The sequence below is a fragment of the Arachis stenosperma genome, chromosome 1 (genome assembly GCF_014773155.1).
Source record: "Arachis stenosperma cultivar V10309 chromosome 1, arast.V10309.gnm1.PFL2, whole genome shotgun sequence".
Taxonomy (NCBI): Eukaryota; Viridiplantae; Streptophyta; class Magnoliopsida; order Fabales; family Fabaceae; genus Arachis; species Arachis stenosperma.
Window position 1 is genome coordinate 99,427,899 of NC_080377.1, and position 16,675 is coordinate 99,444,573.

The window sequence follows — 16,675 nt, forward strand, 5'->3', positions numbered from 1 at the left end:
AAATTTTTTATGCAAAGAAAACATGCAAGACACCAAACTTAGAAATCTTTAATGCATGGACACTAACAAACAAAAAATGCATATGAAAAACAACAAACAACACAAAACAAGAAAACATCAAGATCAAACAAGAAGACTTATCAAGAACAACTTGAAGATCATGAAGAACACTATGAATGCATGGAATTTTCGAAAAATACAAGAAAAATTTTTAAAGCATGCAATTGACACCAAACTTAAAACATGATACAAGACTCAAACAAGAAACACAAAATATTTTTTATTTTTATGATTTTATGATTTTTTTGGATTTTTATTAAAATTTTTTTTTCGAAAATATTTTTGGAAAAACGAAAAAGAAAAGAAAAATTTTGAAAAAGTTTTTGAAAAGAAAATTACCTAATCTGAGCAACAAGATGAACCGTCAGTTGTCCATACTCGAACAATCCCCGATAACGGCGCCAAAAACTTGGTGGACGAAATTGTGATCACATCAATGTAATATTCTTTGTTGTTGTATGGAATCATTATTATGGCACTTATGTGTTGACACAACTCCGTTCAACTAACCAGCAAGTGTACTGGGTCATCCAAGTAATACCTTACGTGAGTAAGGGTCGATCCCACAGAGATTGTTGGTATGAAGCAAGCTATGGTCACCTTGTAAATCTCAGTTAGGCAGATTAAATGGTTATGGGTTTCGAAAATTAATAATAAATAGAAAAAAAAAGGGATAGAAATACTTATGTAAATCAATAGTGGGAATTTCAGATAGGCGTGTGGAGGTGCTAGAATCCTTTCGAATCTCTACTTTCTTACTACTTTCATCCAATCCTTCTTACTCCTTTCCATGGCAAGCTGTATGTAGGGCATCACCATCATCAATGGCTACTTTTAATCCTCTCGGGAAAATGGTCCTATGCGCTGTCACTGCACGGCTAATCGTCTGGAGGCATCACCCTTGCTGATAGCTACATCCTATCCTCTCAGTGAAAATGGTCCAAATGCTCTGTCACAGCCCGACTAATCATCTGTCGGTTCTCAATCAGGTTGGAGTAGAATCCCTTGATTCTTTTGCGTTTGTCATCACGCCCAACCTTCAGGAGTTTGAAGCTCGTCACAGTCATTCAATACCGGAATCCTACTCGGAATACCACAGACAAGATTAGACTTTCCGGATTCCCGAGATCCTACTCGGAATACCACAGACAAGGTTAGACTTTCCGGATCCCCATGAATGCCGCCATCTATCTAGCTTATACCACGAAGATTCTGTTGGGGAATCTAAGAGATATGCGCCCGGCCTAGAGTAGAACGGAAGTGGTTGTCAATCACGCGCGTTCATAGGTGAGAATGATGATGAGTGTCACGGATCATCACATTCATCAAAATGTTGTGCAAAGTATATCTTGGAATAAGAGTAAAAGGGAATTGAATAGAAAGTAATAATAATTGTATTGAAACTTGAGGTACAGCAGAGCTCCACACCCTTAATCTATAGTGTGCAGAAACTCCACCGTTGAAAATACATAAGTGAAAAGTTCAGGCATGGCCGAATGGCCAGCCCCCATGGTCTAAGGACTATGCGCCCCTAGATGTTCCTTAGATCTAAAGTGATAAAAAAGATGTCTAATACAGTAGTTAAAAGTCCTATATATACTAGACTAGCTACTAGGGTTTACATGAGTAAGTAATTGATGCATAAATCCACTTCCGGGGCCCACTTGGTGTATGCTTGGGCTGAGCTTGATCTATCCACGAGCTGAGGCTTTTCTTGGAGTTGAACTCCAAGCTAAAACGTGTTTTGGGCGTTTAACTCCGGATTATGACGTGTTTCTGGCGTTTAACTCCAGACAGCAGCATGTACTTGGCGTTCAACGCCAATTTACGTCGTCAATTTCCGAATAAAGTATGGACTATTATATATTGCTGGAAAGCTCTGGATGTCTATTTTCAACGTCGTTGAGAGCGCGCCATTTGGAGTTCTGAAGCTCCAGAAAATCCATTTCGAGTGCAGGGAGGTCAGATTCCAACAGCATCAGCAGTCCTTTTGTCAGCCTTTTTCAGAGTTTTGCTCAAGTCCCTCAATTTCAGCCAGAAATTACCTGAAATTACAAAAAAACACACAAACTCATAGTAAAGTCCAAAAATGTGAATTTAACATAAAAACTAATGAAAACATCCCTAAAAGTAGCTTGAACTTACTAAAAACTACCTAAAAACAATGCCAAAAAGCGTATAAATTATCCGCTCATCACAAGTCAACATGATTTCCCAAAGTCTGAATGGATGGCAAAATGCATCCAACAGTACTAAAGAGGCATCTTCTGAAGAAGAAGCTTATGATCCTGATAACCCTGCAATAGCAGAGGTAAATTACTTAGGTGAACCTTATGGAAACACCTACAATTCATCATGGAGAAATCATCCAAATTTCTCATGGAAGGATCAACAAAAGCCTCAACAAGGCTTTAATAATGGTGGACGAACTAGGCTCAGCAATAGCAAGCCTTTTCCATCATCTTCTCAGCAACAGACAGAGAATCCTGAGCAAAGCACTTCTAATTTAGCTAATCTAGTCTCTGATCTGTCTAAGGCCACTTTAAGTTTCATGAGTGAAACAAGATCCTCCATTAGAAATTTGGAGGCACAAGTGGGCCAGTTGAGTAAGAAAGTTACTGAAACCCCTCCTAGTACTCTCCCAAGCAATACAGAAGAGAATCCAAAGAGAGAGTGCAAGGCCATTGATATACTCAACATGGCCGAATGCAAGAAGGAGGGAGAGGACGCGAATCCCAATGAGGAAGACCTCATGGGACGTCTCTCAAGCAAGAAGGAGTTCCTTATTGAGGACCTAAAGGAATCTGAGGCTCATATAGAGACCATAGAGATCCCATTAAACCTCTTTCTGCCATTCATGAGCTCTGAAGACTATTCTTCCTCTGAAGAGGATGAAGATGTAACTGGAGAGCAAGTTGCTCAAAATCTAGGAGCCATCATGAAGCTGAATACCAAGTCTTTTGGTAATGAGACTTGGGAAGGTGAACCTCCCTTGCTCATTAGTGAACTAGATACATGGGTTCAGCAAACTTTACCTCAAAAGAGACAACATCCTGGCAAATTCTTAATACCCTATACCATAGGCACCATGACCTTTGACAACGCTCTGCGTGACCTAGGGTCAGGCATAAATCTTATGCCACTCTCTGTAATGGAGAAACTGGGGATCATTGAGGTACAGCCTGCCTTATTCTCATTACAATTGGCAGACAAGTCAGTAAGACAAGCTTATAGATTAGTAGAGGACGTGTTAGTAAAGGTTAAAGGCCTTTACATTCCTGCTGATTTCATAATCTTAGACACTAGGAAAGAGGAGGATGAATGCATCATCTTTGGAAGACCTTTCCTAGCCACAGCAAAAGCTGTGATAGATGTTAACAGAGGAGAATTAGTCCTTCAATTGAATGGGGACTACCTTGTGTTTAAGGCACACGGCTATCCTTCTGTAACAAGGGAGAGTAAGCATGTAGAGCTTCTCTAAGTACAGAGTCAAACAGAGCCCCCACAGTCAAACTCTAAGTTTGGTGTTGAGAGGCCACAACCAAACTCTAAGTTTGGTGTTGAATCCCCACAACCAAACTCTAAGTTTGGTGTTGGGACTATATAACATTGACCTGATCACCTGTGAGGCTCCATGAGAGCCCACTGTCAAGCTATTGACATTAAAGAAGCGCTTTTTGGGAGGCAACCCAATTTTTATTTATCTAATTTTATTTTATCGTTCTTTTATGTTTTATTAGGTACAAGATCATGTGGAGTCACGAAAAAATATTAAAATTAAAAACAAAATCAAAAATAGCAGAAGAAAGATCACACCCTGGAGGAAGGACTTACTGGCGTTTAAACGCCAAAAAAGAGCATCTGGCTGGCGTTCAATGCCAGAACAGAGCATGGATCTGGCGTTGAACGCTAGAAACAAGCAACATCCTGGCGTTTAAACGCCAGGAATGCACCCTGAGGAGAGCTGGCGCTGAACGCCAGAAACAAGTATGGAACTGGTGTTCAACGCCAGAAACATGCTGCAGTTGGGCGTTGAACGCCCAGAACATGCATCACCTCAGCGTTTAAATGCCAGAATTGCATGCAAAGGCATTTTACATGATTAATTGGTGTAGGGATGTAAATCCTTGACACCTCAGGATCTGTAGACCCCACAGGATCCCCACCTACCATATTCTCCCCTCTTCTCAACATTCATCCTCTCTTTCCAAGAAATACTCTTCCCCAAAACCCTTCACCAATCACCTCAATCTCTCTTCCTAATTACCCCCTTCACCACTCACATCCATCCACTCTTTCCCATAAACCCCACCTACCTTCAAAATTCAAAATTTCTTTCCCACCCAAACCTACCCTAAATAGCCGAACCTACTCCCTCTCCCCTCACTATATAAACCCCTCTATTCTCCTTAATTTTCACACAACACAAATCCCTCTCCTATACCTTGGCCGAATACACCTTTCTCCATTCTCCTCCATATTTTCTCTTCTTCTTTTCTTTTCTTTCTTCTCTTGCTCGAATGCGAGCAATATTCTAAGTTTGGTGTGGTAAAAGCATAAGCTTTTTGTTTTTCCATTACCATTGATGGCACCTAAGGCCAGAGAAACCTCTAGAAAAGGGAAAGGGAAGACAAAAGCTTCCACCTCCGAGTCATGGGAGATGGAGATTCATCTCCAAAGCCCATCAAGACTACTTCTATGATGTTGTGGCTAAGAAGAAGGTGATCCCTGAGGTCCCTTTCAAGCTCAAGAAAAATGAGTTTCTGGAGATCCGACATGAGATCCAAAGAAGAAGTTGGGAAGTTCTGACCAACCCCATTCAACAAGTCAGAATCTTGATGGTTCAAGAGTTCTATGCCAATCCATGGATCACTAGGAACCATGATTAAAGTATGAACCCGAATCCAAAGAACTATCTTACAATGGTTCGGGGGAAATACTTAGATTTTAGTCCGAAAAATGTGAGGTTGGCATTCAACTTGCCCATGATGCAAGGAGATGCACACCTCTACACAAGAAGGGTCAACTTTGATCAAAGGTTGGACCAAGTCCTTAGGGATATATGTGTTGAAGGAGCTCAATGAAAAAGAGACTCCAAAGGCAAGCCAGTTCAATTATGAAGACTGGACCTCAAGCCTGTGGCTAGAGGATGGTTGGAGTTCATCCAACGCTCCATCATCCCCACTAGCAATCGATATGAAGTTATTATGGATCGGGCCATCATGATCCATAGCATCATGATTGGAGAGGAAGTATAAATTCATGAAGATATCTCCCTTGAATTCTACAAAATAGCCGATAAGCCCTCTACTTTGGCAAGGCTAGCTTTTCCTCATCTTATTTGCCATCTATGTTACTCAGCTGGAGTCATCATAGAAGGAGACATCCCCATCGAGGAGGACAAGCCCATCACTAAGAAAAGGATGGAGCAAACAAGAGAGCCTACTCATGGAACCCAAGAGACGCATGAGGAAGCTCATTACCAAGAAATCCCGGAGATGCCTCAAGGGATGCACTTTCCTCTCAACAACTATTAGGAACAACTCAACACTTCTCTTGAAGATTTGAGTTACAATATGGATCAATTAAGGGTGGAACATCAAGAGTACTCCATCATTCTCCATGAAATTAGAGAAGATCAAAGAGCAATGAGGGAGGAGCAACAAAGGCAAGGAAGAGACATAGAAGAACTCAAGGACATCATTGGTTCTTCAAGAAGAAAGCACCACCATCACTAAGGTGGATTCATTCCTTGTTCTTATTTTTCTATTTTTTTTGGTTTTTATGCTTATTATGTCATCTATATTTGTGTCTCTGTTACATGATCATTAGTATTTAGTAACTATGTCTTAAGGCTATAAATAATTCCATGAATCCTTCACCTCTCTTAAATGAAAAATGTTTCTAAATTCAAAAGAACAAGAAGTACATGAATTTCAAAATTATCCTTGAATTTAGTTTAATTATATTGATGTGGTGACAATACTTTTTGTCTTCTGAATGAATGCTTGAACAGTGCATATTTTTGATCTTGTTGTTTATGAATGTTAAAATTGCTGGCTCTTGAAAGAATGATGAACAAAGAGAATGTTATTGACAATCTGAAAAATCATGAAAATTGATTCTTTAAGCAAGAAAAAGCAGTGAAAAAGCAAAAGCTTGCGAAAAAAATAAATAAAAATAGAAAGAAAAAGAAAAGGCAAGCAGAAAAAGCCAATAGCCCTTAAAACCAAAAGACAAGGGTAAAAAGGATCCAAGGCTTTGAGCATCAATGGATAGGAGGGCCCAAGGAAATAAAATCCAGGCCTAAGCGGCAAAATCAAGCTGTCCCTAACCATGTGCTTGTGGCATGCAGGTCCAAGTGAAAAGCTTGAGACTAAGTGGTTAAAGTCGTGATCCAAAGCAAAAAGAGTGTGCTTAAGAGCTTTGGACACCTCTAACTAGGGACTCTAGCAAAGCTGAGTCACAATCTGAAAAGGTTCACCCAGTTATGTGTCTGTGGCATTTATGTATCCGGTGGTAATACTGGAAAACAAAGTGCTTAGGGCCATGGCCAAGACTCATAAAAGTAGCTATGTTCAAGAATCAACATATTTAACTAGGAGAATCAATAACACTATCTGAAATTCTAAGTTCCTATAGATGCCAATCATTCTAAACTTCAAAGGAAAAAAGTGAGATGCCAAAACTGTTTAGAGACAAAAAGCTACAAGTCCCGCTCATCTAATTAGGACTAATATTCATTGATATTCTGGAATTTATAGTATATTCTCTTCTTTTTATCCTAATTGATTTTCAGTTACTTGGGGACAAGCAACAATTTAAGTTTGGTGTTGTGATGAGCGGATAATTTATACGCTTTTTAGCATTATTTTTAGGTAGTTTTTAGTAGGATCTAGCTACTTTTTGGGATGTTTTCATTAGTTTTTATGCTAAATTCACATTTCTGGACTTTACTGTGAGTTTCTGTGTTTTTCTGTGATTTCAAGAAAACACATTCAAACTCAATTCATTTTCAATGAACCAAACTCGTTTCCAAAACATCAAAGAAATAATGTAGCAACCATCCATTTAACAAAATCAAACCACAATCCAATCAAACAACAATCATATTCATCTTAAAATAGTCCGACGATACATAAGACTTATACAATCACTAAAGGTACATTCATCACATTAATATCCATTTATAACAATTCGAAATTATAAAATTATTTCTTTGAAAAAGCCCCTACCTCGATAAGTTGGGACTGTGATGAGCGGATAATTTATACGCTTTTTAGCATTGTTTTTAGGTAGTTTTTAGTAGGATCTAGCTACTTTTTGGGATGTTTACATTAGTTTTTATGCTAAATTCACATTTCTGGACTTTACTATGAGTTTGTGTATTTTTCTGTGATTTCAGGTAATTTCTGCCTGAAATTGAGGGACCTGAGCAAAACTCTGATAAAAGGCTGACAAAGGACTGCTGATGTTGTTGGATTCTGACCTCCCTGCACTCAAAATGAATTTTCTGGAGCTACAGAACTCCAAATGGCGCGCTCTCAACGGAGTTGGAAAGTAGGCATCCAGAGCTTTCCAGCAATATATAATAGTCCATACTTTATTCGTGATTAGACAACGTAAACTGGCGCTCAACGCCAGTTCCATGCTGCATTCTGGAGTCAAACGCCAGAAACACGTCACGAACCAGAGTTGAACGCCAAAAAAACATTACAACTTGGCGTTCAACTCCAATAGAAGCCTCAGCTCGTGTAAAGATCAAGCTCAGCCCAAACATACACCAAGTGGGCCCCGGAAGTGGATTTATGCATCAATTACTTACTTTTGTAAACCCTAGTAGCTAGTTTAGTATAAATGGAACTTTTTACTAGTGTATTAGAGGTCTTTGGATTGGTCTTTGATTGTATTTTTTGATCTTTTGATCACGTTTGGAGGCTGGCCATTCGGCCATGCCTGAACCTTCATCACTTATGTATTTTCAACGGTGGAGTTTCTACACACCATAGATTAAGGGTGTGGAGCTCTGCTGTACCTCGAGTTTCAATGCAATTACTACTATTTTCTATTCAATTCCGCTTGTTCTTATTCTAAGATATTTGTTGCACTTCAACATGATGAATGTGATGATCCGTGACACTCATCATCGTTCTCACCTATGAACGCGTGACTGACAACCACTTCCGTTCTACCTTAGACCGGGCGCATATCTCTTGGATTCCTTAATCAGAATATTCATGGTATAAGCTAGATTGATGGCGGCATTCATGAGAATCCGGAAAGTCTAAACCTTGTCTGTGGTATTTCGAGTAGGATTCAGGGATTGAATGACTGTGATGAGCTTCAAACTCACGATTGTTGGGCGTGATGACAAACACAAAAGAATCAAGGGATTCTATTCCAACATGATCGAGAACCGACAGATGATTAGCCGTGCCGTGACAGAGCATTTGGACCTTTTTTACTGAGAGGATGGGATGTAGCCATTGACAATGGTGATGCCTTACATACAGCTTGCCATGGAAAGGAATAAGAAGGATTGAAGGAAGACAGTAGGAAAGCAGAGATCCAACAGGGACAAGCACCTCCACACACTTATCTGAAATTCCCACCATTGAATTACATGAGTAACTCTATCTTTATTTTCTGTTTTATTTATTATTTGAAAACTCCATAACATTTACTATCCGCCTAACTGAGATTTACAAGATGACCATAGCTTGCTTCATACCAACAATCTCCGTGGGATCGACCCTTACTCATGTAAGGTATTACTTGGACGACCCAGTGCACTTTCACAATAGCGTAACAACTTTAAAACATAACATACAACCTCAGGTACTAACTCCTAACACCACTAATATCGCAAAGACTTTAATACACGTAATGCGGGGTCTCCGAAATAGAAATACTTACTATAGTAACAAAACGAAGCAACGGTGGTCTCTGAACTAGTTTCGCGGCAGCAGCAACCAGACTCTGGCAATGGCAACTGAAACCAACATGCAGGGATTGTGACGTTTCCAGACACTCAAAAGAAACGAAACCCAATACTCAAAACCTTACCGGCAGTGGTCGTTGGTGACGGCAACGGCATTTCTCGGTGGTGAAGGCTCGGCCATCCATCAACAACGGCGACGGTGGAGCATGCGACGGCAACTGGGCAGATCAGTGGTGAGAGGAACTAGCTCAGTCTCGGACCTCTCTCTCTACCTCCTTTGCACGCTGCTCTTCTCACGTTAGGCTCCCCTTCCCGGTGATGCACTCCATGGCGACAGAAGCTTGTATGAATGGTGGTGACGTCTTCCTCTCTCATTGGCTCGTGGTCGGGGGTGACGAACGCGAGGTCAGTGGCGGCTTCTCCCCTACACGCACGAAAGACAACAACGTGGCTGTGGTGAGGCGGCAGTCCAGAGCAATGCGGCGTGGTGCGATAGCTCCTCCTCCCCGGCGCTCTCTTCCTCTTTCTCGGATCCCCCCTTTCCTTCCTCTCCTTTCCTTCTTTCTTTCATTTTCTTCTTTTCTTTCTTTCTTCTGTTATTTTTGTCTTTCTAAACCGTGTGTGTGTGTTGGTGAGGGTGAGTGTGAGTGAGATGAGTGTATTGTTAGGATTTGGGGTGATGTGGGTTAGTTTAGGTATTTTTGTTAAAAATAGGGGCAATAGGGTAATTTTTAATAAAATAATTAAAAATAGAATAATAATTAAAAACCAAATTAAATATAGAGTATCCATCTTAAAAATACCTTTTAATTATAATTTGTAAATTATTTTCATTCAAATGCTAATTTTATAAAAATTGGAGATAAGTAAATTAATTCTCCTTTATTTATAAAATAAGGTTAAAAATCTAAATATTTAAAATTAAGGCATATAAAATATTCACTATTTTTCAAGTATAAGAATACTAAATAATAAATAAGAATTTACTCAACTTATATATAAAATTTTCTAAAAATATAATATTAAATAAATATAATTGATCATAAATAATTTATTAATAACTTTTTAAAATTCGGGTCTTACACCCGTTGCTACTCTCTCCTCCTTCACTTTTTTTTTGGACGGGGTTCGGGCTTAGAACCACCCGAACCAATACCCAACCCGACACTAATACACTAATTCCTATTGCTACCCAATATGACTACCCCAAAGCGTGTTCCCTCCCCTGTAACTGCCAATTTAAATTAAAACCTATTAACACTATAGCACAAGGACAAGTGAAGAGTTAATGGGAATATGAGTTAGGCAAAACTCTTGGAAGGAGTTTTTCCGGTAGCTAAACTCGGACTATGAAAGGAACTGCTGCTCCGCCGGGCTGATGACGCTGCAAGTTGAAGCCATACCCTTCCTTTCTTGGTGATGGCAGATAGGACGAAGACGTATATGCCGCCAGTGAAGGATGCGATTTTGGCTTTCGACAGAACCACTGTAGCTAATTGTAAAGATGGAGCGGTATGCCCAATTTTTCTTTTTTGATAATTTGTGCAATTTGGCTGGGTGGGCATGTTGGCCAATTGCTGACTAGCTGGTTCTTTGACTTTAGGATGGCGAAATTGTGAGCTATCTCATTCCCTTGTTGAGGAATCCAGGTAAATTCACAGTTCGGGAGCCTCTTTTGAATTGTTCTTATATCTTGAATAATTGGATCCACTTCCCACAAATTTTTTCCTGATTTGAGAAGTTGAACAAACTGGCAGCAGTCTGATTCAATTATTGCATTTTCAATATTGAGATTTTCTGCCAGAATGATTGCTTCTCTAATTGCAATTGCTTCTGCAATGAGACTAGAGTTTGTATGGATCTCAGCTGTAGTCTGATAAGCGGATATTTTATACGCTTTTGGGGGGTAATTTCATGTAGATTTTAGTATGTTTTAATTAGTTTTTAGTAGAATATTATTAGTTTTTAGGCAAAAATCATATTTCTGGACTTTACTATGAGTTTGTGTGTTTTTCTGTGATTTCAGGTATTTTCTGGCTGAAATTGAGGGAGCTGAGCAAAAATCTGAGTTAGGCTGAAAAAGGACTGCTGATGCTGTTGGATTCTGACCTCCCTGCACTTGAAATGGATTTTCTGGAGCTACAGGAGTCCAATTGGCGTATTAAAAGCATATAATGTAAACTGGAAAGTAGACATCCAGGGCTTTCCAGCAATTAGCTCCCTATACTTCCTCTAATTTTAATTTGGAATTAACTTCTATTATATACATGATACGAAACATGTATTGGTTTCCCTATACTTCCTCTATTATATATGATAACTCTCAAAATTGAAATACAAAGAGACAAATTTGTTTCATAAAAAACACAAATACAAAAGCTTTTCTATATTGTATGTGTCTTAGTGCTATAAAATTTATGTGTCTCTCATGTTATAAACACCTCACTCTTCTTTATTTTTTTTGATGTGCGACTAATTTCATGTACTCTTCACACTTAACTTGCAACATTAACAATAGTAGTATTTGATGCATATGTGAGTAAAAATTTGTGCATGGTAGTGTTAGTTCTCACCATAAACTTCATCTGTGCTGACATGGATGAACCTCTTAACTTGTCCACCACTAACTTTGCAAGCTTCCAAGAGAACATGAGTTCCATAGATGTTGTTCTGAGTGAACTGAAAGCTGTTGCCAAAGGAGTTATCAACATGAGTCTGTGCTGCAAAGTGCATTATGGTATCAATGGACTCAGTGAGAAGAATGTAGTTAACAATGTCAGCACTGCATATATCTCCCTTGATGAACTTGAAATTCGAAGAACATCTTGATGGAAGCAGGTTCTTCAGATTTGAACAGTAATCAAGCTTGTCAAGAACAACAACCTTGTAATCAGGGTAGTTTCTGATTAGCCTGTTGCATACATGTGATGCAATGAAACCAGCTGCTCCAGTTATCAGAATGTTCTTTGGATTGTATCTTGTTGCCATTATTATTTCTCTGCACAACTTTTGCATCATGGAACAAAATGAATTTCTAGTCAAATCAAATAAATAAAAGAAGATGCTAATCTTATGCTTTTATTGAATTTACATTATATATTCACGGAAAAAGTTGCATAAAGTTACATAAATAAATGAATATATGTACTTAGAAAATATATAATAGTCCATACTTTGCGCGAAGATAGATGACGTAAACTGGCGTTCAACGCCAGTATCATGCTACTGTCTGGCGTCCAGCGCCAGAAACAGGTTACAAGCTGGAGTTCAACGCCAGAAACAGGTTACAACCTGGCGTTGAACGCCCAAAACAGCCCCAGGCACGTGAGAAGCTTAAGTCTCACCCCCAGTACACACCAAGTGGGCCCCAGAAGTGGATTTCTGCACTATCTATCATAGTTTACTCATTTTCTGTAAACCTAGGTTACTAGTTTACTATTTAAACAACTTTTAGAGATTTACTTTACACCTCATGACATTTTCAGATCTGAATTTTATACACTTTGACGGCATGAGTCTCTAAACTCCATTGTTGGGGGTGAGGAGCTCTGCAGCGTCTCGATGAATTAATGCAATTGTTTCTGTTTCTCCTTTCAAACATGCGTGTTCCTATCTAAGATATTCATTTGTGCTTAATTATGGAGAAGGTGATGATCCGTGACACTCATCACCTTCCTCAATCCATGAACGTGTGCCTGACAAACACCTCCGTTCTACATCAAATTGAATGAGTATCTCTTAGCTTCCTTAATCAGAATCTTCGTGGTATAAGCTAGAACTGATGGCGGCCACTCTTGAGGATCCGGAAAGTCTAAACCTTGTCTGTGGTATCCCGAGTAGGATTCAAGGATTGAATGGCTGTGACGAGCTTCAAACTCGCGATTGCTGGGCGTGATAACAAACGCAAAAGGATCAATGGATCCTATTCCAACATGATCGAGAACCAACAGCTGATTAGCCGTGCTGTGACAGAGCATCTGGACCGTTTTCACTGAGAGGATGGGAGGTAGCCATTGATAATGGTGATTCCCTACATACAGCTTGCCATGGAAGGAGCCTTGCATTTATGAAAGTGAGTAAGCATTATGTTGCAGGGATTCAGAGGACAAAGCATCTCCAAAAACCCCAACATATTCTCCATTACTGCACAACAAGTAACTATTTCACACCCTTTTATTTTTCTAATAATTCCAACTGATAATTTTAATTAATATCCTGACTAAGAATAATAAAATAAACATAGCTTGCTTCAAACCAATAATCTCCGTGGGATCGACCCTTACTCACGTAAGGTATTACTTGGACGACCCAGTGCACTTGCTGGTTAGTGGTACGAGATCATAAGAAATTTTGATTTTGATATTGGGATTAAGATTTCGTGCACCAAGTTTTTGGCGCCGTTGCCGGGGATTATTCGAGTTTGAACAACTAAAGGTTTATTTTGTTGCTTAGATTGGGAAGAATTTATCCTTCTTTCACTAGAATTGCATCTTTTATTATCCCTTTTTAAAAATTTTTTTCAAAAATATTATTTTTCTTTATCAATTTTTAATTTTTAATTTCTTTTCATGAGTTTAGTGTCTTGTTCAAAGTTTTGTGTTAATTGCATATTTTATATTTTTTCTTTAAATTTTCGAACTTGTGTTCCTTGTTCTTCATTGATCTTCAAGTTGTTCTTGTTTATTTTTCTTGTTTGATCTTGAGTTTTTCTTGTTTTGTGTCTTTTCTTGTTTTTCTTGTGCTTTTTCAAAACATTAACTTTCAAAAATTATACTTTTATCCATAAAAATAATACATCTTTAAAATACGTTACATTTTTAGCTCAGTTGGTTATAGCGTTGGCTTATGTTCTTGGCAATTGGGCATCTTCTTTTTAAAATCTTTTTTTAAAATAATTTTTCTTAATTTAATCTTGTGCCAAACTTTAAGTTTGGTGTTTTCTTGTTGATCTTTCTTTAATTTTCGAAAATTTAGTGAAGTTTTCTAAAAATTTTAAGTTTGGTGTTCTTTCTTTTGTTCTTGTGTTCTTGTGAATCTTCAAGGTGTTCTTGAGTTTTTCTTGTGTTTTGATCTTAAAATTTTTAAGTTTGGTGTTCATTGGTGTTTTCCCTCCAAAATTTTCGAAAATAAGGAGCATTAGATCTAAAAATTTTAAGTCTTGTGTCTTCTGTGTGTTTTTCTCTTTCCTCATAAAATTCAAAATTCAAAAAAATATCTTTTCTAACTAATTTTGAACTTTTTTTTCGAAATTTTTTTATAAAAATTCAGATTTCAATTTTAAAATTTTTCAATTCTTATCTTTTTAAGTTTAAAAAAAAAATTTATCTTTTTCAAAAATATCCTAACCACTTTCTCTCTCCTCACTTTTTCAAAAATCTTCATAAAATATTTTCAAATTCTTATTAATTTTTTTATTTTATTTTAATTTTCTTATTTTATCTTATTTTTATTTTGGTTTTTATTTTATTTCGAATTTTTTTTATTTTATTTATTTATAAACTAAAAATTTAAATCCACATTACCCCTTTACTCCAACATGGACATAAGCGGAAATGAACAGTCCAGAAGGACTCTGGGGTCATATGCTAACCCCACTACTGCTTCATATGGGAGTAGTATATGTATACCCTCCATTGGAGTTAGTAGTTTTGAGTTGAATCCTCAACTCATTATCATGGTGCAGCAAAGTTGCCAGTATTCCGGTCTGCCACAGGAAGAACCTACAGAGTTTCTGGCACAATTTTTACAAATTGCTGACACAGTACATGATAAAGAAGTAGATCAGGATATCTACAGACTATTACTGTTTCCATTCGCTGTAAAAGATCAAGCTAAGAGGTGGTTGAATAACCAACCTAAGAACAGCATAAGGACATGGAAACAGCTGTCAGAAAAATTCCTGAATCAATATTTTCCTCCAAAACGGATGACACAGTTGAGGCTAAGCATCCAAGGCTTCAAACAAGGAGAGAATGAATCCCTTTATGATGCCTGGGAGAGATACAGAAAGATGCTAAGAAAATGCCCCTCTGAAATGTTTTCAGAGTGGGTGCAATTAGACATCTTCTACTATGGGCTTACAGAAAAAGCTCAGATTTCTCTAGATCACTCAGCTGGTGGATCTATACATATGAGAAAAATAATTGAAGAAGCTCAAGAGCTTATTGATACAGTTGCCAGAAATCAGCATCTGTACCTAAGCAGTGAATCTTCCATGAAAGAAGAAGCTAAAACAGTAACTGCTGAACTCAGTCCTGTAGACCAGGCTAATGAATTCAATCAGCAATTAGACTTTCTAACTCAGCAGCTAGCCGAATTCAAGGAAATACTACAGGAAATAAGAATGGCTAACAGGAATATGGAAGTACAGTTAAAGCAAACAGAAAAGCAACTGTCAAAACAAATAACAGAAGAATGCCAAGCAGTTCAATTAAGAAGTGGGAAAACATTAAATACCTCACTTCAAAGCAGTAGAAAGCCAAGAAATGAACAAATGGCTACTCAAAATCCCTCTGAGGACAATCAGAGCCCAGAGAGGAATAATGCTGGCGCTGAACGCCCAGACCATGCTCATTCCTGGCGTTCAATGCCAGAAACAAGCATGAATCCGGCGTTGAACGCCCAAAGGGAGCACAGTTCTGGCATTCAGATGCCAGTAACAGATAAGGAGTTGACGTCTAACGCCACTCCAGCTTCCACCCCTGGCTTTCAAACGCCAGTGGGGGATCAATCACATACAAGTGCTGATAACAACCCTTCTAAAAAGGCTTCCCAATCCACATCTGTAGGCAATAAACCTGCAGCAACTAAGGTTGAGGAATACAAAGCCAAAATGCCTTATCCTCAAAAACTTCGCCAAGCGGAACAAGATAAGCAATTTGCCCGCTTTGCAGACTATCTCAGGACTCTTGAAATAAAGATTCTGTTTGCAGAAGCACTTGAGCAAACACCCTCTTATGCTAAGTTCATGAAAGAGATCTTAAGTCATAAGAAGGATTGGAGGGAAACTGAAAAAGTTTACCTCACTGAAGAATGCAGTGCAGTCATTCTGAAAAGCTTCCTGAGAAGCTTAAAGATCCCGGAGCTTTATGATACATGCACATTAGAGGGTAATTGTACCAAGCAGGCTCTATGTGATCTTGGGGCAAGTATCAACTTAATACCTGCATCTATTATCACAAAGCTTGGTTTGACTGAAGAAGTCAAACCAACCCGAATATGTCTTCAACTTGCTGATGGCTCCATTAAATACCCATCAGGCGTGATTGAAGACATGATTGTCAAGGTTGGGCCATTTGCCTTTCCTATTGACTTTGTGGTGCTGGAAATGGAGGAGCACAAGAGTGCAACTCTCATTCTAGGAAGACCTTTCCTAGCAACTGGCCGAACCCTCATTGACGTCCAAAAAGGGGAAATAACCCTGAGAGTCAATGAGGAGGAGTTCAAGTTGAATGTTGCCAAAGCCATGCAACATCCAGACACCCCAGATGACTGCATGAGTGTTGATATCATTGACTCTCTGGTAAGAGAGGTCAATATGGCTGAGAGTCTCGAATCAGAGCTAGAGGACATCTTAAAGATGTTCAGCCTGATTTGGAGGAATCAGAGAGAATAATAGAACCTCTGAAAATCCCTCAGGAAGAGGAGAAACCTCCCAAACCGAGCTCAAATAAG

The 16,675-nt window shown here is 38.6% G+C and overlaps 1 protein-coding gene across 1 annotated transcript; it reads right to left on the reverse strand.

Annotated features, from left to right (window-relative positions):
• Window positions 1-11,563: 11,563 nt before the first annotated feature.
• On the reverse strand, window positions 11,564-11,989 carry LOC130982616 (trifunctional UDP-glucose 4,6-dehydratase/UDP-4-keto-6-deoxy-D-glucose 3,5-epimerase/UDP-4-keto-L-rhamnose-reductase RHM3-like). Its single transcript, XM_057906661.1, has one exon. It carries the CDS (start codon window positions 11,987-11,989, stop codon window positions 11,564-11,566), a length of 426 nt encoding a protein of 141 aa, XP_057762644.1.
• Between the last annotated feature and the right edge of the window lie 4,686 nt (window positions 11,990-16,675).